This window comes from Vicugna pacos, chromosome 27 (genome assembly GCF_048564905.1).
Source record: "Vicugna pacos chromosome 27, VicPac4, whole genome shotgun sequence".
NCBI classification, from domain to species: domain Eukaryota; kingdom Metazoa; phylum Chordata; class Mammalia; order Artiodactyla; family Camelidae; genus Vicugna; species Vicugna pacos.
This window is the reverse complement of record NC_133013.1, coordinates 19,390,031-19,411,398: the sequence shown is the minus strand read 5'-3', so window position 1 is coordinate 19,411,398 and position 21,368 is coordinate 19,390,031. Positions and strand designations below refer to the sequence as shown.

General features: G+C 46.3%; 1 protein-coding gene across 16 annotated transcripts in view; it reads right to left on the bottom strand.

Moving 5' to 3' along the window:
• Positions 1 to 2,407: 2,407 nt before the first annotated feature.
• Positions 2,408 to 21,368, bottom strand: part of ZNF592 (zinc finger protein 592) — a 45,883-nt gene continuing 26,922 nt past the window's right edge. For 15 of the 16 annotated variants that reach the window (XM_072950833.1, XM_072950843.1, XM_072950830.1 and 12 more), the window contains 8 exons: positions 19,015 to 21,277; positions 12,367 to 12,545; positions 6,912 to 7,088; positions 6,490 to 6,649; positions 6,089 to 6,376; positions 5,740 to 5,852; positions 4,970 to 5,105; positions 2,408 to 3,790 (listed from right to left, as the gene is read on the bottom strand). In XM_072950833.1, coding sequence (XP_072806934.1) covers positions 3,290 to 3,790; positions 4,970 to 5,105; positions 5,740 to 5,852; positions 6,089 to 6,376; positions 6,490 to 6,649; positions 6,912 to 7,088; positions 12,367 to 12,545; positions 19,015 to 21,258 — 3,798 coding nt within the window. In that variant the 5' untranslated portion in view covers positions 21,259 to 21,277 and the 3' untranslated portion in view covers positions 2,408 to 3,289. Of the gene's footprint in view, positions 3,791 to 4,969; positions 5,106 to 5,739; positions 5,853 to 6,088; positions 6,403 to 6,489; positions 6,650 to 6,911; positions 7,089 to 12,366; positions 12,546 to 19,014; positions 21,278 to 21,368 lie in introns of those variants that run through there. The other variant, XR_012064798.1, reaches the window with a different exon arrangement.

Here is a 21,368-nt window from a genome sequence, read left to right as displayed (position 1 = left end):
CCACTGGGAAGCTTACTTTTCATTGTATTCTCTTTTGTATTGTTTGGATCTCTTATCTAAGTGTATATTCATTTAAAAATTTTCTTGTCTTAAACAAGTAAAAGAAAGTATGCCCAGAGCTGAATTTACAGTGGTGGCCAGAACAGGCAGGGAGGTTCCCCAGTCTGGGGGAAGGCAAAGTGTGTTGAACTTGCTGAGCCACAGCTGTTAACGTTTTCAAAAAACCAGACTGTTTACATAAGTTAAGGGAAGAGTTCATTCTACACCAATTAGCTTATAGTAACTCGGCATATTATTTTACAGAGATAAAGCAGTTGGAAAATAAATATTAGTCATTTGTCAAGACTTAGAGTGTATTAAGTTGTAGTTTCTACAAGGGTGGGGAATCTTATCTGTTTAACTTGATCAGTAGAGCATTCACTCCAGCAGGTAAGTGCTTGTTACAGCAAGCATTTTCTGATAACACAACTATTTAAAAATATCTTTTAAAAAAATCAGAAGATATTGGACCCTGAGGGAACCATGTTCCCTGTGAGGGTTGGGCCATCTGTTCTAGAATAGCCCCCCAAATGGTCTTCAAATGGCAAGATAAATCCCAATGAGAATGAAAGGTCATAGAGACACTGCATGTGCTTCGGAACGGCGCAAGTGACTGTGATGCACAGGGCCCTCCTTGGGGTGACAAGGCACAGACTGACTCCAAAGAGAACCTGGCACTCAGTGGGGCACCCCAACCACAGGGGAGGTAGGAAAGCAGATGTCTGGATGGCTGCAAACCTCCGACAAGCTGGCAGCCAGCCACAGCAGCCGGGACATTAAGGCAACACAGTGGTTGACATCATGGGCTTTAGAACCAGATAGGCTTGACTTACAGGTCATTAAGCAAGCTGTTTAACCTCTCTGAGCCTTGGTTTTCTTTTCTGTAAAATGGAAGATAACTGTGAGATCACTGGAAAGCATTTTTAGCAAGATGTTGTTGTCACTATTACTAATAGTGGAGAGGTGCCCCAGACCAGTCATAACTGACCATCAGCATCCAAGCCTAAACAGAGGGTGAGGTGTGCTCCACTTTCCATGTCTGAAGTCAAGAATCCCTCACGTTGATACTGTTTCATAAATTAGAAAATGCTTCCACACTCATCATCTCACAAAAGCCTCTGAAGCAAGTTGGGTAGGAATTACTAGGTCTATCTTGAAGGGAAGGGGCCAGTGAAGTTAGGGGGCTTGTTAAGAGCTGGTTGAGGGCAGAACCCAGGCTATTACCCAGGTTTCTTGGTGAGTGGCTCAGCATCCTGTCTTTCCACTCCACGCCATTCCCAGGAAGGAGAGGGCTTTGGAGTCAGGACAGGTCAAATCTGTGACTTCACCACCTCCTCTCCCCCAGCACCAGCTACCAGCCTCTTCTATAATCTATCTGTTCCTGCAAATGGCCCCAGGTGCAGGGTGGGCACCCTGCAACTGTAATTAGGAAGCGATGACAGCTAAGCTGGGGCTAGCTCTGGCTCTGGAGGGAGCCAGAATCGGGTTTGTCCTTGCTGCTGCTCAGGAAGCAGGGACACAGTGGCCTTGCCAGGTATGGCATGCATTAAAAAGCATTTTCTCTCTGAAACGGAAACAAGCACTAACCTTTTCCACTGCCATTAGCATTTCCACTACAAATGTGGCATCTGAGAGGAAGAAAATGTATTTTTTTCAATTGTGAAAAGGTCAGGCATATTTATTTGACTTAATAATTTATAATTGATATTCAATGCCTTCCTTGAAAGCACATCTAAGAAATCAGTCAGCACCCGCTTCCCTTTGCTGCACTAGATCCTGCCAGGCCCAGACTCACATCCCCTCCATGCAGGGCTGCAGCAGCCGCTTGGGGCACAGGTCAGAGGACACCTCCACACAGCCGGCTCCTTGTGCTTGGTCAGGTCCTAACTCTGTCATCAGTGAAACGGCAGCCCAGCCTCCCATGTCTAATCCCAGTGCTGCCACACCTGAGTTCCCTGTGGCAGTAGCAACACCAAGGCCTCCTGAACAGAGCAATTGCAGAATCCCCCACTCCCCTCCTCCTCTCCCCACTAGTAAAGGGTTCTCTTAGTTTGAAAAGCCATTTGTAGGAAAGATGGAGGTACCCAGAAAAATTTCAGTAGGCCCTAAAAACCAAGGGAGACTTTGGAGATGACTCTTGATGGGCATTAAGACCCTCCCCTCACCCTTTCAGGTCCCTAGGGAACCTAGAAGTACTGAGCTCCTGGTTTCCTAGCCACAGCTCCAGAATCTAGAGAGGACCTTCTGGGACAGCAGGGAACACTGTTCTCCCTCAGAGGTGGGACAGTGAGGGAAGTCTGGGAGAGACCCTTGAATGGATCAGGGTAGGGCCAGGCTCACCTGAAGAGGAATACAAGAGCCTACCTGCTGTGGTAAGAAGATTTTTTTTATTTGAAATATAGTCTGAGCAACATGAGTGTAGCCAAGAAGAGGAGGGGCTGGCCTGCCTGGGGCAGCAGCCTCTCTAATGGCACAGGAGCAAGAGTACAAATATTCCAACGTCTGTGTGCCCCAAACCCCGCTTGTCAGGAAAGGCAGAGCCGCGGCAGAACAAGGACGCACAGCTCCTTCTGCAGGGCCTGCCTCTCGGTGCCTGCCTGCCTTGGCAGCGTTTCCTGCTCTCCCGGGTTCCAAACAGAGGTGTGCTGCACAAGTCTCTCCCACCCACACGGACGGGATGAGCCAGTGTGACAAATCTCCGGACTATTTGGGGGGAAGGAGTCAGAGAAGACAGGAAAGAAGGGCAAGGTGACCAAGGGCCCTCTGCAAGCCAGGCTGGGCGAGCTCTCCAAGAGGGGCTGCGCCGGCACCCTCATCCCCCTTCTCAGGCTCGGATGGCAAGAAGGAGAGCTGCTGTCTGTAGGCCGAGGCCCCTGGCTGAAGGCAGCGAGCGGGGAACCTCTCAGAAGAGCACAGCGGCTGAGGGGTTTCGAGCCGAGTGGACAGTATCGGCGTTGGGCCACTTAAGCAGCCTGGGGTTGGAAGGACACAGACAAGATTGGGGTACCAAGAAGCAGCCAGCACAAAGCCATAAATAACAGAAGCAAATTCAGAGCTGTGAGGGTCCTGGGCGACCCCGCATCTCCTGGGGCTGGGGACTCCCAGCCCCCCGCAGCTCAGGGCAGACACTGCTCCAGGGCACAGCGGGCCACACTCTCACCGGGGCGGAGCCTTCTCCTTCCCACTGTCCACATGGCAGGCGGAGTACACCACGGCACCACCCCAACTGAGCACACCGCAAAGCCTCCGGTCACACCTGCGGGGACGGTGTGTGGCTGTCCTGGTCCTGAGGGGCCTGTGGTTGACTCTGAGCATCCTGGGCACCGTCTTCATCAGGAGCCAGGCCCAGGGATCTCCTCGCCTCTGGGTCGCCCAACAGAGGCTCCCCGGCACATTCCTCCAGTCCGTTCTCCCTAGTCTCCATGGGCACCTCCTCCCCGGAGCCCTCCTCTGGCTCTGCCGCCTCCACCTCTTCCTCCTCCTGGTCTCTCACCTTGTGGACGATGAAGAGGTGGCGGCTGAGGGAGCTGGCAGAGGTGTAGCACAAGCCACAGAGGAGACACTGGGCTGTGGAGCTGTCCTTTTGATGCTGAGGTATGTGGCTCTGAAACTCGAGCCCCGAGTCTGTGGCAAAGCTACATTTTGCACACTGGAAAAGGGACTTGTGCCTTTTGGTGGAAGAGACAGTCGCGCCATTACTGGTGCCTGGAGCGTCCCCCGCTCCGCTGACTGGTCTTTTCAGATGGTTCACCTGAAAGGGAAACAGTGTGAGCAGAGTCCAGGCCAAGCCTGAGCCCTAGACATGAGCCCTCAGTCATGATCAGTGCAGCCCAAGGACTCGCAGAATCACCACCGAGGCCAGGGTCACCCCAGCCCTGAATGCTGGCTTAGGTTTGGTTTGTTTCTTTGCCTTTTTATTTTATTTTTTTAATGTAACATACACCTGTGGCATAACATTCCAAAGATACGGGAAGGATATAGAGAAGATTAAGTCCCTCCTACCCACCTCCCCAGCCCTGCTCTCCAGTGAACACCGTATTACCTGGGTTCTGTGGCTCCCTCAAGAGATATTCTATGCATATACAAAACTTAAACTATTGTCTTTTACAAAATGATAGCATTACACGCACAGTTTTCTTCACTCTGCTTTTTTCACTTAACACACTGGCACTTGTCTCCATGAGAGCATATCCAGAGGCTTTTCTCCTAAGGGCAGCACAGTAACCCAACATGGGGATCAACAGTCCCCTGGCGGACATTCAGTGGAGTTCCTTCTTTGTTACTGCACACAGTGCTGCAGTGAACATCCTTAAACACATCTCTTTATGCCCAAGGCCAAAGATATCTGACAGATGAATCTTAGAAGTGGAAATGCTAGATCAAAGGGTGTATGCATTTGGTGGGGAAGAGAGGGTGTGTATTTTAATCAGAGACAGATGTTGCCAAAATGTCAGTCGACACCCCACCTGCTATGTGTGAAAGGGCCTTTGCAGACCAGCGCCCTTCTCTGAATAATGAAGAACACCCTGAAACTCCAGGCTGTTCTCAGAGTTTCCCAGATATGCCTGGCCCTCTGAGGGGCAGCCCCTCAACAATGGAGTGGGAAGAGCCTACAGTGAGGAGGGACACCAGGCTGCTCCAGAAAATTATTAGAAATACGAACACCCAGGAAGGGGTCACAGTGACAGGAAACAGCAGGAAAAAGAGGTTGATGGGCTGCCTCATGGCTCTTTGGCCCTGCCCTTTACATGTGTGCAGTCCCCAGGCAGGTCACACAGAGCTAGAGGGTGACCTGCCTTGAGGAAAGCTGTCACTGCTGGATGCTCCATGGCCACAATGACAGATGGGCTTCCTGTAGCCTTCCCAGTGCCCCTGCAGCCCCAGGCCTCACTGAGCAAGCTGTGCCAGTGGGCAGGGGCCCCACACTCACCTGAGGGGAATGTCCACCCGAAGGTCTGACTTTGGACGTCTGGCTCAAATCAGGGTTTCTGATACCATGCATAAGGCTGATGTGGCTCTCCAGGAGGGAGGGCCGAGGAAAGCTGGGGCTGTCCTCTGTGCAATACCTGCAAAAGTACAGCCAGAGGAGGTCGTATAAGATGACAGGCCCCAGGGCCCAGCAGGACCACGCAGGCCAGGCAGGCAGACAGAAGGGGAGGTGCTCCCGGCTCTAGGGGAGAGAGTATGAGCCAGCAGGGTGGTCCTCAGGCTGGCTGGGCAGTGCTGGGTGCCCCTAGAGAAATCTAGCCGGCAAGCCAGCCAAGGTAGCAGACAACAGAAGTCAGAATATTGATACTGGCCTTAAGCTATGGTTTTACTCCCCACTCCCTGATATCACCATCCAGAGAGCCGAGTGCTGGGCTAGTGGTCAGCCTGAAAGAGTGGCCTGTCCTGTCCAGTAGCTCACACGGATGGTGTTGAGGCTTCTCGGTCAGAGGGCACAGGCTCATATCACCACCACGCCTCTCACTGGCAGTGCAGCCTGGAGTTAGGGAGTTGGGAAGGGGAGGGCGCAAGAGCCATCAAGAAACTCATTTCTGCATGCTCTGATTTCTGTCCTGGCCAAAGCATTTTTCCATTAGAAATTTGCTTATCTCTTGCCTGTGAGCCCTGATCTCACAGCAGAGAAAAGCCCCAGTGGTACCATGGGAAAGTCTTATTAAATTTCAGGCTTTCTGGCTCCCACCTCTAGGGACTCACCCACAAGTGTAGACTTTCTTCACTGTGTCATGGTTGTTGCGGATGTGTTTGCGGAGGCTGTTGGGGGTGTGGAAGGACTGTTCACACTGCCGACACGGGTACCTCTTCAATGTCTATGGGAGATGACAGGATGCAAAGTGTCAGAACCATATGACAGTTTTGGGTGCATCTTTCTTCTTAGATGACATAGGCAGAAAGGAGGATGCCCTAAAACATCAAGATTTGCGACATCCACGTTGTCCAAAGCACCAGGAACCCTAGGGGGTTGTCCACAAAAGACAGCTCTGACCCCACAGCACAGAAGTCCAGAGAATCTGGGGCTGCACTGTGTCCATGTGACTACACTTACCCGACCATGGCTCTTTTTCATATGGGACACGTAGCTCTCCCGATCAGGAACCCACTCCTGGCACTCCTGGCAGGTCCAGCCAGTGTTCCTCAGTCGGGGCCTGGCCTCACCCCTGCGATGGGCCTCAGGCCTGCCCCATCGGCTAGAGGGCAGGGAGCTGCCCCGAGCAGCCACACTAGTGGCTGGGGGCTCAGTGGGAACTCGAGAACCTGGGCGACTTGAGGACGTGTCCGCTGAAGACTGGAGACTTGATAGCTCGTCCACGTTTCGCGGAACACCGTGGGTGCTCTGGGGATGGGGAGAGCGATTACTGACTGGGCAAGGGGAAAGATGCACAAAGTCAGACCCCCGGCCTGAGGCATATGCCCTTCTCCCCAGCCTCCTTCCCCAAGGCGTCCCACCTTGACATGTTGCATCAACTCTGGCTTCTGCAGGAACAAGAGCGGGCACTCAGGGCACTTGAAGACGCCCACTTGCGTCTTGCTGGCATTCTGGTAAAAATGCTGCTGAATATGCCTCTTCTTGTTGAAGACCATTTCACAGGAGCACTTATAAATGAGCCTGATGAGATAAGCCCCAAAGTGTGAGGTAACCAAGGCTCTGTTGGCAGAACCACATGGCCCCTCCATCCTATCTCTGATCACTCTGAACCAGGGTCAGGCTTGGGAAAGCACTACTCTGAGCCAAGGTGGATACTCTTCAGTGGACTCCAGGCATCTCTGCCACTAGCCCAGGCTCCCCAGCCCATCCCAATGCTCCCCATACAGCACCCAGGCTAATCAGCTACACCCCACAGGCCTGCTGGCCATGGAGCTGCACTCACTGGGAGGGTCTGTGGGGCTGAGTGGGATGCTGGGTGGTGCTGTGGTCCGCAGTGCTACTGGCAGTCTTGAAGGCCATGGGGCAGAATGCACATTTGTGGAAAACCTGGCAGTGTCGCTCTTGGATGTGGCTTTTCAGCAAGGCCAAGGTCAAGTGGACGACCCCGCAGTGGATGCACCTGGATGACAGAGGTGGGGCAGGGGGTGCAGGGAGGAAGTATGCATGTCAGACCCAAAAGTAGTGTTGGAAAAGGAGAGATGGAAGACAGGAACAGAGCCATCTTCCTCTTCCTCTCAGTCTTCCATTCTCCACACCTACAACCCAAGAACTTACTTGCTGCCATGTGGCACAATGCAGTCATGGGGGTTCCCCAAGCCTAAGACCACATCTGGTAGAAAAGTGGAGTGAAAGCTTCCTCTCCTCTCACTGGTTGGAGAATATTCTGCAAACCAAAAACCTGAGCCTAGCCAAGAGAAGTTGATAGGAGTGGAGAGGGAGGGAAATGGTTCAAAAATGACATAAACGGTATCTAGTTAAGTGTGATACAACTGCAGGTGTCCGAGAGGAATTTCAGAAGGAGACTGTAGAAAGCCTGTGCCTTCACACAAGCTGGTACTGAATAGGCAGGGACTGCCACTTAATAAAATGTACAGTTAAAAAATGCTATGCTCGTCATAAACTACATTAAAAAAAAAAAAACAGCCCTAAAAGCCTAGGAAGAAATGTTTAGAGCAGCACTGTCCAATGGAACTTGCCGTGATGATGGAAATGTTCTATACTGTACTGTCCATGTGACTATTTAAATTTAAATTAATAGAATAAAATGGCCAGTTGCACTGGCTACAGTTCAAGTGCTCAACAGCCACATGTGCCTGATACCATTCTGGAATGTGTAGCTCATAAGTATTCTAGTGTCTCCTTGGTGGGACTATGGATAACTTTTTAATTTCCTTTTTCCCTACCAATTTGTATTTTCTGAGTTTTGTTTACTGAACATCTGAACATACCATTTTTATAATGTATGAACTGTCTTAAATCATTTTTCCAAAATTGAGGCCATGTTGGGCTCTTCTTTCAACTTTGAAATATCTCTATAAATATTGCATTTCCTTTCTTTAGTATCAGAGAATAATGTGACCTTTTTCCAGGCCAACCTGCATTCATCCAGGTTCCTAGACCCTCATGTGTTTAGTCTTTACCCTGCCTATAAACACACACAGGTCTTCCCAGGTGAGAAAACACCCTCCCTGCTCCCAGCTATTCCTCTTGAGGTAACATTTATCTTCCTTTTGTTGTAGTACTGCTTGCTCCTATAACCTTGACATCCCAGTAGGCACCAGAAGAGAGGCTATTTCTTTACTGAAAGAAAGGACATCCCTTCACTTAAGAATTCTTTGACTCCCAAATATAACCCTTCATTTCAATATATTAACCCATTTTTCACAACCCATACAAATCAGCACAGAATCTTGACCAACCCTTTTTGGTTTTCTGCTTTTTATGTGTGTTGGGGGTAGGGGGTGGGTTGGTAAGAACCATCTTGTGCAAACTCAGTTAGCAATGAGAAGTCCACAGAACCAGAAAGCTGTTTGCAACTAATGCCAATGAGCATTCATTACCGAATGTGTGTACGTGTGTTAAAGTTTCTATACAAACTACTTACATTTAATTATATTTTCTTTTCTCTCCTGCTAAACAAAATAGATACCAACTTCTAGCATATGAAGTACTTCCACACCACAGGGTATTATGAGGAGAAAAAAAAAATCCACATGTTTCCAAATTCATCCAAAGTGGCCAAGTATACCTGATGTGTGGAAAGAATCTCTTAAGTGGATTTATTTGTGCAGTTTGACCAAATTCCTACAGGAACAATATAAATGCAACTGGAAATCCATTCTATTTACCCAGTAGACATTCTTGGAAGAAACCTCATGGAAAGTAAGAACACAAAGGGGTAAAAGAACACATGCCAAGTAGCCTCAGTGAAAGACTGAATCAAGCAGGGTTTACAAACTGATGAAAAAACGTCAGAAGAGAAATCCAACCCTATGACAAAATCCTTTACCAACTACTTAAGAGAAAAAGAGAAATCAGAGAACCATAAGCCATAAAGTATATAAAGTTTTAAAAAAGATAAAGAGCAGTAAAATATTTAGCTTTGTCAATAATCACAAATTATAAGAAAACAACATATTATTAAAAACAGTCTAAATTTGCTCCCTTATGTCATCATTTGTCACTCTCCAAAGAGCAGAATATAAAATTCTAAAAATATAATATTGTAAAACTCCATAGTAGAGTACAATGAAATGGAACATAGGTACCTTCTGAAAATTTATTTTAAAATATTAATACCCACAGAATGGGAGAAAATGTTTGCAAATCATATAACTAACAGAGGATTTGTATCCAGAATATATAAAGAACTTTTACGACTCAACAAAAAATGACAAATAACACAATTTTTAAATGGGTGAAAGATCTCAACAGATATTTCTCAAAAAAAAAAATATATATATATATACACACACACACAAATGGCCAATAAGCACAGGAAGATATACTTGACATTATTATCTATCAGGGAAATGCAAATCAAAACCATAATGAGGTATCACTTTACACCCACTATGATGGCTATAATCAAAAGTCAGACAAAAACAAATGTTGGCAAGGATGTAAAGAAATCAAAACTCTCACACAGTACTGGCAGGAATATAAATACAGCATAGCCATTTTGGAAAACAGTTCCTCAATTTGACTCAGCTAATTTCCTCCTAGGTATATATTTAAAAGAACTGAAAACATATGTCACACAATAACTTGTACATGAATATTCATTAGCAACATTATTCATAACAGCCAAAGGGTAGAAACACCCAAATGTCGATCAACTGATGAATGGATAAACAAAATATGGTACATCCATACAACAGAATATCATTCAGCCATAAAAAGGAATGAAATACTAATATATGCTACCACATGGATGAATCTTGAAAACACTATGCTCAGATCACATAGAATATGATTCCATTTATATGATATGTTCGGAAGAGTCAAATCTATGAGATAGAAAGTAAATTGGTAGTTGCTTGGGCTGGGTGCTGGGAGGGCTGTTAATATAGGGCTTCTTTTTGGGTGATGAAAATACTCTAAAATTGATTGTGGTAACTGACTGTACAACTCTGGGAATACAGTAAAACTCAATGGGTTTTTATGACACTTTAAATGGGTTAATAGTATGGTACTTGAATTACATCTGAATAAAGCTGTTGTAAAAATATATATATTATTAGTTAAAATTTTAAGTATAATGGACACTGTATTAGTGTGCATATCTTCTGAATTCAACCATTGATTATTGAAGATTTTAATGTTAATATCTTCAGTAATCCCTCTAGCTGAATCATAATAATTTTTTGTCTGAAATTTCTTACAAAAAGGCTTGATAAACTAAATTCTTTTTCAGACATTAGGTTTCTTTTTCCTCTTGCAGAAGAAAGTAAAACGTTTAATTGAAAGACACAAAATGCTATTAATTTATCTGTTATTAAAAATTTCTTGGATTTAAGATTCAAATATAAAAATTAAAGTGTTAACTACATTGCTATTGGATTTGATCTTGAAACAAGCAGCATATGCTTAAGTCATAGTTAGAAAGGTGTTTTCAAATGTTACAAGATACTGCAAAAACACATGTTCAGGTGTTTGGTTTAAAAAGGTAGACAGGGATGCTGCCAAACACTGATCTTCTGCAACATCATGGCAAGAGCTTTGTATAACCCTATCTCTGGACTGTTGTTTCCTACACACTTTTGCTTCTCCATTCTCCATAATGTGCAAAGAAAATAGTCTACATTTGGAAATGCTTATACCAAGATAGAAACCTGGGAGTGATCACTAACCGCCCCCACCCTCACCCCCGTATACAAGCTATCATCAAGACGTAATGCTGCTACTTCCTAAATCTCTCTCAAATTTAATTAATTTCTCTTCTCTCCATCCCCATAGCTATGCCACAGCTGAATCCCTCAGTGTCTCATCTGAACTATCACATGTGACACTCAACCAGTGTCTAGTCTCCCTCCTCTCTAATATACATGGCAGCTTCCCAGGATGATCTTTCTAAAACACAGATCTAGCTGGATTACTCTCCTGCTGCAAATCTTTCTGTAGCTCCCCACTGTCCACTGGACAAAGTCCAAATGTCTGCCAAGAAATACAAGATCTTGCGTGGCCTGGCCTCTACCAACTTCCTTAGTCTCATTTCTCACCCTCCCCGCCACCCCACCCCCCACCCCCTGCCCCGTTCATCCTGACCTACATCTATGGAAGTGCTTATCATTCCGGCAATCCCTTCGTGTCTGCTGGTGTCCCTGGCCTATAGCCTTGCTAGGTATGCTTTCCCCCTTTCTTCTACTAAAAATCTCCTAATATCTCCTCTGTGAAGCTTTCCTGACCATTCCTCATCTAAGGGACTTACCACTCTGAATCATAATTACTTGTGTGCATATGTTTTTAACTTATCAGACCGAATCCCCCTTGAAGGCAGGAGCTGGTTCTTAATCATCTTTGTATCCTGAGTGTCTGGCACAATGCTAAAGACAATAGTAAGTACTCAAAAAAAGTTTACTAAATGAACTAAATCAATATTTTTTTTAAATACCAAAAAGAAGAAAACTTTAGTAAATTTGCGCAAAATTAATTTTCTGAAGTGAAAGTGATCAAGTAAAACATCAGAAGATGCAGAAACTTCCAAGCAAGTAAACCAGGGACGACCACCTGATTGGGTCCATGTGAAACTGCAAACCAATGGGTTTTGGAGGGAGTGTTCGCCCTCATTTTGATCTTTTTCCTGGAAATGACTTCTTACTTATATTTGTTTGACACAGTGGAGAAGATTCAGTTTAAAATAGAGTTTTCTTGGTTTTATTATGAAGCTGATCATTTTTTCCGTTCTCAGGTTTTACTTTCTTCTCACAAACTGACAAAAGCTAATCAACACAAAGACACTAGAGTCCTTTCAATTGGGCATCTTGCAGCTCCATTTGTTAATAAAAATTGAGAACACTTGGAAGTACTGAAATTTGCAAATTTATTATTGAAACAGTACTTTAAAATTAGTATGCCAAACATAATAACCTTGTGAGCAAATTTATATACTTTAAAAAAAGACAGTGAATGTCATGTATATACTAATCTCCCCCAAACTTTCCCCTTTAAAGCTATTTTTTTTAATGTTTAATTGTTTTACTCCTTATTCCTCTTCCCCTTACTCTTGTTCCCTACAAAATCAAAAATGTCTGTACACATATCAATCAACATTCTTGTCTTATTAGGCTGGAGCCCGGACCGCTTAAGACCAAAACTCAATTTTATAAATGAGTTCTGGCCCAGAAAAAGCAGCAGCCACTGGGCAAGCTCAGGCCAGCCAGCCAGGCAGCACCCACCTGTAGCCCACTTTGCGGGCATAGTGCAGGCAATTCTCCTTTACGTGGGTCTGGAAGTAGGCAGAGCGACAGAGGGCTCCACACTCCGGACAACAGTAGGGGGACTTGTGGGCGTGGATCCGCTGGTGGGCACAGAAACTGCACTGGTTGGGCAGCAGCATCTGGCACACTTGGCAAGTCTAGGAAAGAACACCAAGAAAGCAGTTCACGCAGGAGCTGCAGGCCTGCAGCTCTCCAGCTGGAGCCGTCTGGCTTTCCTAGGACATAGGTCAGAAAAACCTCCTCCCCCAACCATCCTCTCTTCCAACTCTCCTGTGATACTTGTGACACCCCCAGGCCTCAGTAAGTGTTGACACTGACACCCAAGCTAGCCTTGCTTCTCACTTTATTAATCAGAGACAGATCTGACTGTTTTCCCAAAGATTAGCCCTGCACCTAGGGCTATGAGTGCTTTTTTCCTCTGGCTTAGCAGAAGAGCAAGCTTTCCTTTCCAGAGGCCCAAGGCACTTATTGAATCCTAAGGCTTCACTACACTGCCAGACTCACCAGGGCCTCTTCCCTAGTCCAGCAGAGTCCTACTCAATACCTTTAGTCAGATGGCTCAGGGACTTCCAAAGCAGACGTGAGCCTACCCTGGTTAATACTCCGAAGCTCCAAGGCAGCCTGACTGAGTTTCCATACCCTCAGCCCTGTTTGCCCATTCTAGGGGATGCCCAGATCCACAATTGAACACATGCGCCCACAGAAAAGGGCAGAAGAGGCAGCAGCTCCTTTGTTCTCAGCCCCAGAAGAGAAGCAGAGGATAACAAGTCCTACAGGCTGACTCGCCGAAGCACTCCAACGGCGGGAGTCCAGACAGTCCAGAGGGGGAAGCCAGAGACTGAGCTGGTGTATGCACCTGCGGAGGCCCTTCTTAGTAAAAAGGGACAACTGGACTACTCACTGAGAGGCCAGTGACCTGGGGTCAGAGGAGTGCTCAGAGGGATAAGGTGTTAGGAAGGACAGGAAAAGACCTCTGCTTTAATCAGCAATATCCAGAATGTGGGGCCTCTACAGGACAAACAATCCAGTTTTTTTCAACAAAAAACTTACAAGGGGAAAAAAAAAAAGATAAAGAGGGAAGAGGAATTCACAGATTAAAGAGATTTAAAAGAAATTTTCAATAATTGCAATATATAGCCCTTATTTATATCCTGATTCAAGCAAGCCACGTGTAAAAAGAAATGAGACAATCAGGTATTTGAACACTAACTTAATGATGACAATATTGAAACAGCTGACACTTGATATTAAGACTTGACAAGGAGTTATTATTCATTTTGAGATGAAATGATATTATGTCTGTGTTTTTGGAGGAAAAAAAGTTCATCTTTCAGATAAGCATACTGAAATATAACAGACACTATAGTGCTGGGGTTTGTTTAAAAATAATCTACTAAGGGACAGATGGGTAAGAAAATAGACGAAACAAGATGGGCCACTGAGTTGGTAACTGTTAAAAGAGAGTTCATTATACTGTTCTTTCCACTTTTATATATCTTTGGGACATTCCATAATAAAAAGTTTCGTTGTTGTTGTGGCTTTTAGTCTTGTTCTAGGTGCAGAACAGGAGATAAGCACACCACCTTTTGTGTAATAAAGGAGGGAATAATCACACACACACACACACACACACACACACACACACACTTGCTTACACTTGCCAAAAAGGAGCAATGGAGCAATAAACCAAAGGTAAATAAAAATGGTTACCTATGGGGGAGGAGGAGGGTGAAAAGGTGAACAGGGTGAAAAGGACAGGGATGGAAGCAAGACTTTTCTAGATGTACCTTGTTATATAATTTTAACTTTGGAATCACATAAGTGTTTTACATAATTTAAAATATGTATATAAAATTAAGCTAAATAAACAAAAGCATTCCCTGAAAATTAAAAAAACAGAAACAACCTATGTATCAAGTTGGTGACATAACTATGGAGAAAAAGTGATTCCCAGTGACTTTTAAAACACAGTATTTTGACTTATACATCCTTAATATGATATATTCTAAGGACAAGAAGAACAGCAAGTAAACCCTCAACTTTATGAAGTTGTCCTAATGTTTCAAGTAATATTGGTTTTGGTATTTTGAAATGTGTGTCTATGGGGTGTGTGTGTGTGTGTGTGTGTGTGTGTAGTAGGAAAATCTTAGGAATCAAGATTTTCAGCACAAAATCAGTCACATTAAAACTATAATCTTGTATTTGAATACCACTATAAACTCATGATCTTCCATTCCTCTTGTTAAAAACTTGTATTTCTTAGCTCTGGTGACTGAAAAGGCCTAGAAACAGATATATCTAGTAGAATAAGTATGTCTGGTGCCAGAATGTGCTCTCTAAATATCATTCCTCACAAGAAATGTACCCAGGATATCTTGTTGGGGCTCAGAGTAATTTCTCAAGGCTTAATAAGTTCATGTCAAAAAGAGATAGGAGCCAGCTTGAGGGGGGCTCCCACTGACCAAAGATGGGATAATTTGAGCATCAAAAAGAATGACTAAATACATTAACATACTGAATATATAGAAACCAATTATAACACTAACACTAAAAATAACAGAGGAAGTCCCCTCATACCCATTAGGGATGGCTACAGAAAATAACAAATGTTGGTGAGAAGGTAGAGAAATTGGAACCCCTGAGAACTATTGATGGGAATGTAAAATAGAATAGCTGGTGTGGAAAACAGTATGGGGGTTCCTCAAAAAATTAAAAATAGAATTACTGTATGATCCAGCAATTCTACTTCTAGGTACATACCCAAAAGAATTGATATTGTACAACATGAGGAATATAGCCAATATTTTACAATGCATATAAATGGAGTTTAACCGTTAAAAATTGTGAATCACTATATTGTGCACCTGTAACTAATATTACATAATATTGTACAGCAACCATATTTAATAAAATAAAATATTTGATCACACACACAAACAATTGAAAGCAGGGTCTTGAAAAGATATTTGTACACCATGTTCAAAGCAGCATTACTCATAATACAACTGGAAGCAACCCAAGTGTCCATCAATGAATGAATGGATAAACAAAATGTAGTGTATACAATAATAGAATATTATTCAGCCTTAAAAAGAAAAGAAATTCTGTCAAAGGCTGAGATATACATGAACCTTGAGGACATTATACTAAATGAAATGAGCCAGTCAAGAAGAGAAAACTACTGTATCATTCCATTTATGTGAGGTACCTAGAATAGTTAAATTCATAGAAACAGAAACTAGAGTGGTGGTTGCCAGGGAAAGGGGGAGGGAAGAATAAGGAGTTATTATTTAATGGGTTTAGAGTTTCAGTTTTGCAAGATGAAAAGAGTTCTGGAAATTGATTGCATAACAATATGAATGTACTTAATGCTACTAAACTGTACACTTAAAAAATGGTTAAGATGGTAAACTTTACGTTATGAGTATTTTACCACTGTTTTAAAAAATAATGGAGGAGGTACACTCAAAACACTATTTAAGATTGTTAGGACATTGGCTCTTTTGCCTTCCAAGATGGCCTGCACTCTATCTCTGGAGTGTGTATCTACTTTTACTGTAAACTAAACACACACTTCTCGGTCTCTCTCCCTCCTGCCTTTCTGAGATGGCCCGCATTCTGCCTATGGAATGTGTATCCTCTAAGCCGTTCTCCCTTCTGAGTGAGATAGACCGCATTCTGTCTATGGAGTGTATATCTCTCTAAATACACTTGCTTTCACTTTAAAGGAAAAAAAAAAAAGACTGTTAGGGCATTAACTCACTACTCTGAAAACTGTAAACTAAGGGAAACAAATTTACCCCATTTTCCAACATTAAACTATGTTTCAGGGTAACCTAATAGCCCCTGTGGAAAAGGGAAAGATATTTTATACAGAATTCCAGCTAATAAGTGAGAAAGATATAATAAAATTTAAAACACCCTCCTGCAACTCCTAATAAAATTACAAGCAGCAATTACTAATGGATACTAAAATCATCAGGTAAAAACTAGGAAACTTTATAAGGAAGGGGTCAGAACATCACCAATAGAAACTCACTGATCAAGTTTAGCATCATCAAAACCGAGACAATCAAGCACTTTGTGCCTCCCTGAAGTCATGAATTATGACGAACACAGTATTCCCATTCATCAAGATTGAATCTGAATCTAATCAAGTCTTTATTGCTAATTTCTAGTCTTCAGACAAAATATGGGGTATAGAAGAGCAAACTGATTACAGGAGGAAGCAATCAGTCAAACCCCAAATTATCCTGAGATTCTCCAGAAGCAGTCAAATCCAGAATTGTCCTGAAAAATTCTAAGGACATATGACCTAGTTTCTTCAACAAATCAGTGACGTAGGGGAAAAGGATCGGTGAAGTAGGAAGAGGTACAATTCTAGATTGAGAAATTTAAAAGCTGTAACAAGCAAACACAACATGTGGTCCATGTTTGGATCCTGATTCAAAACAAGCTCAACTATAAAAAGACAATTTTGACATGAAGGGAAATTTTGAATATGGACTTAAATTAGATAATATTAAGGAATTGTTATTAATTTTGTTAGGTGTAATAATGACATTATAGTTAAATAAAAGCTTAAGAACAAGAAGAAATAGTCTCTGTCTGCTGACATCTGCCCAAGAAAGTGTCTTGGAATGTGAGGGGAAGGACCCCTCCAGCAACTACAGAGGGAGGCATATCCTGTTCAGACTCCCAGGAAGAAGTCAAAGGCCCTGATGTGCCATCCTGCAGTCCCTCCCCTAGGGTGGAGCCCAATCTCACCCCATCTGTCCACTGCCTGCCCTAAGAGGGCTTGAAGCCTGGGTACCATCTCGGGAAATCCAAAGCCAACAGCCATCAAGGCTAGATTTTGATCCCAGAAGTCAAGCCTTATCCTTTCCCTGAGACTCTGAGGCCAAATTTATTGGCAGATTTTTGAGGGAATTGAGCTAGACTGAGCGGACCCTGACAGTCTTCCTGGGTACTCCCTTTCTTTCTCTCTGGGGGGTCCTCTTGTCCAGCTCCCACTAGAGGAGAATGAAACAGAGAATATGCAGGATAAGAAGGTGCTGGTCTGGGATCCTACACCTAGACCTCAGCCTGCTCGGTTTTTAAAAAAGAGGGTGAAGAACAGAGTGGTGCAGGTACCACACCTCCACTGGCAGTGGTTCTGATCACATGACCCAGAAGAAGTGATCCTGCCCAAGGCAACGATGCTGGTACAGCAAGAATACCTGAAGCCCCTGAGGAAAGGGCCTGGGAGCCACACTGTACCTGACTCATCAGAAAGAAAATGCAAACCAAACAGAGAAGGTGAAAATGAGAGGCAACAGCGACTTACGGCACCATGCTGGCCCCTTCTGGGGGCTGCCCACCAAATTCCACCTTCTGTCTCTACCTCAACACTCCAAACAACTTCCTGGTCCTCAAACCACCTTGCACTTTCCCATAACTTTGCTCCCTATACCTGGAACAACCCTTATCCCTCGACCTTGCAGGTTCAACTCAAATGTCACGTCCACACAGCACCTTCCCTATGCCTGGAACCACGATGAATTAGTCCCTCTGAAGAACTCTACACAACCTTGTTTACAAGGCTGTTTTAGCCCCAGTCTTAGCCTGCCACACACTGTAGCTGCCTGGGTGGGAAACCCTGCCCACACCAAACCATCATGAGCTCCTGGAAGAATGGTGCGACTCCCTCCTAGGGCATCCCTGCACTTGACACAGCCTCCATGCCCACACTGGGCACTCGGAACATGTGTGCAGAGCTCATCGAGACACCAACAGGTATGCGGGCCGCTGTGAACTGAAGTTAAAAGAGCTGTTTTGCTTTCCTTCCAGGCCTCTGTGGCCCTAGCTTAGGGAGGCTCAGTGAGGGGGTGGGCTTGGCTAAGTCGTGAAGAGAGCCACCTGGAGAAGGAGGCAAAGAGCCTTCTGGAGGCCTGCTTCTTCAATCACTGACACAGAGGGTGCCAAAGGGTATATGCCTTCACACACACACACACACCCTCAACAAGCATAACCAAGAATCTGAACAAGACATAAGCACAGTTGTTTTCTGAAGGGGCCCCAAAGCCTTTGCCTCGGGGCTGACACATCCTTGTAGTCTCCTTCCTTCCACATCAGCCCTGCCGCCCGCCCTGTTACAGCTTCCCTGCAAAAACAGCTGTGTCCACTCTGGAGCACAACAACTTGGTAAAGACAGGGTTCTTAGAAGCAGAGGCTGAGACGCAGGGCAGCGATGCACCTACCTCTGCCCCCAAGTCCTCTGGGCACATGCATGGACTGTGCTGACAGCCGCCAAGGACCAGGGGATGTCCAGCAGAGACCTAGCCCAGGCCCGACAATCGGTCCTGACAGCCCACTGGAGTGGGTGCGGAGTGTCCATATACACTCGTTAGATCTTCAGGGTCTCCCCTCAGTTGTGGGCAGGATGCTTTCATCAACACCAAACACTATACATCCAGGCGGGTCGCTAACCATCAAGCCAGATTCCTCTTCTAAGACTCTTAAGATGCCACCACTGCCCCCATATCAATGAGCTCTTCTCTCCATGCCCAGTCATGGAACCCGTGTGAACCAGGGGCCTGACACCTATCACAGGGAGGGTCTGCTTACCAGCCCCTCGGTTTCCTCCGTCATCCTCTGGAAATGTGCAGCCATAGCCATGTAGTCACGCATCTGCTTGTGACATTCGAGACACTTGACACTGTGCCGGATGAGCCTCACAGGGTCTGGGTAGAGTGGCAAAGCTGGAAGGGGAGGGCTGGCACTGCTCAAAGCAAGGCCATGTTTGGGGGAGGAGGGTGGGGCTGGGGCTGCTGGTGCCGGAGAGTTCACAGGGGCCGACACGAACATTTGGTCCGCAGAGATGGGCTTCACGAGCAGCTGGGAGCACTGCATGACGAGCCCCTTGCTCTTGTGGTCACGGGCGTGCCGGAGCAGGCTGCACTTGTTGAAGAAGAGCAGCGTCTGGGAGCACAGTGTGCACAGCACCTCGATGTGGACGCTCCGCCGGCTGTAGTGCTGGCTGAGGCTCTTCTCTAAGGCAAACGCGTCCCCGCACTCCAGGCAGCAGTACCCACTGGCCGGCACGTGGATCCTGCTGTCAGCAGGCGGGCTGAGATTTGGCGCGTAGAGGGGCACGGGGTTGGAGCTGTGGAGGACCTTGTTGAAGACCTCCACAACCAGGGGGGCGGCCTTTTTCACCTGGTGGACCAGGGGCACCGACATCTGCGTGAGCTGTGGCTGGCTCCGCCGCTGCGCTGAGGACTTGGCCGTCACTGAGGCGGCGACGCTGTGGGGGACCAGATTCAGGTTGGCCAGGTGCACGGCTTTGGGCAGGAGGTTGGCAGGGGCCAGAGTGGATGCCTGCAGTGCTGTGCTCTGCTGCTGCTTCTTGCCCATCTGTGAGCCTGAGGCAGCCCCCTTTGGGCCACGGGACCCAGAGCTGCAGCAGGAAGACGAAGATTCACTGGCTTTCGTCACGCTCTCATCCCCTTTTCTGTCACCCTGGGGGCTCCCTGAATTTGCGCCCACCTCAGGAAAGTGCTCTGCCACAGGCACAGCAGTGATCTCATCCTCTGGCACCTCGCTCGGAGCCTCAGTGATGGCACTTCCTAGAGGTGACCCGACAGGGGACTTACTGGGATCGTCAGGGTCTGGCAGGATCCTTGTGACGGTCCGTTTGATTTCCCCTGATGATGTCTTAATGGTTTTGATTCTGACTTTGGGTATTGCTGGTGGGGAGCTGGCAGCCACAGAAGGGGAGCCTTTGCTGCTACTGTCACTGCAGATGCTCCGAGGGCTGTCTGATGGCTTGATACTTTTTCTAGTGGCCTCCAGAGGGCTCCGGGGACTCTTTGGTGACTTGGGCATTTTGGGGCTGCCTTTGGAACCCTCTTTAGTGGGCCCTGAGGGATCCTTTGTGTGGCTGGGCTGATCCTCCTTTGTGACACTGGCTACTCGTTTGGCCTGCAGGGCCACCAAGGCTGCAACACAAGAGGACAGCTTGGAATGAGCTGGCTTCAGACGCTGCCTCGGGGGTACTGACGAGCAGGCACCGAGCTCCGCGGCAAGCCCCTTAGGCTCTCCGAAACTGTTGCCGGGGTGGCTGTTGAACTCCAAAGCGTCCCCAAAGAATCGACTGGCATCCAGCTCCTTGTGAGGTTCCACTGCCTTCTGCCCACCTCGCTCGTGCTCCTGCTGACTCCCCAAGGGCAGGGGCTCCGGCTTGGGTTCTTTCTTACAAAAGTGATCAAACATATGCAGCTCTGGGACTGGAAACTTAGTCAGAGCCTCCAGAACAGGGCCCCCCACAGGCCCACACCCAGAAGGAGGTGAGAAATAACTGTCAGAGTGCTTGGGCTTTATCCCGAACCCATTATCTTTGATGGCATCCTCGGGTTCTGGGCTGGAGATTGGGCTGAACTGGTTAAAAGTTGGTAACGGCTCTGACTTGGAAGGTTCCAGCTTGCCAGGGAAACTCCTGGTACTATCTCCATTCATGAAAGTGGAATCAAACTTCCCACAGTTGTGGCCCAGGTTGTGGGGATCTGGAGGCAGGTCCGAGCCCCGGAATCCATTGTGTAGCAGGCTGGGAGCAATGTGATCCTTCTCCGCATCAAATGACTCCTGGCGGCTGGTGTTCTTGACAATGACACTCACAGCCGGCACATCTGAGGCTGATCCTGAGTGAGACAAGGACACACTCTCATCCATACACATGCCTGGAGGTTTGAGGGGACTCTCATTCTCCTCACTGGGGGTCTGGATGGCCTCCTTGGCATCAAGGCTGGTGGGGTCTGGGATATCAAAGGCAGCCAGAAGGTCATCAAAATCTGGAGTTTTCATATCCCCCATGGCTGGACGCTGGCAAGGGCTATAAGGGAAACAGAGAACAGAATCAGTGATCACCAGGACCCCACTGGGCTCCGTCCAGCATCATCTTCCATCGCATACCCATCACGCTC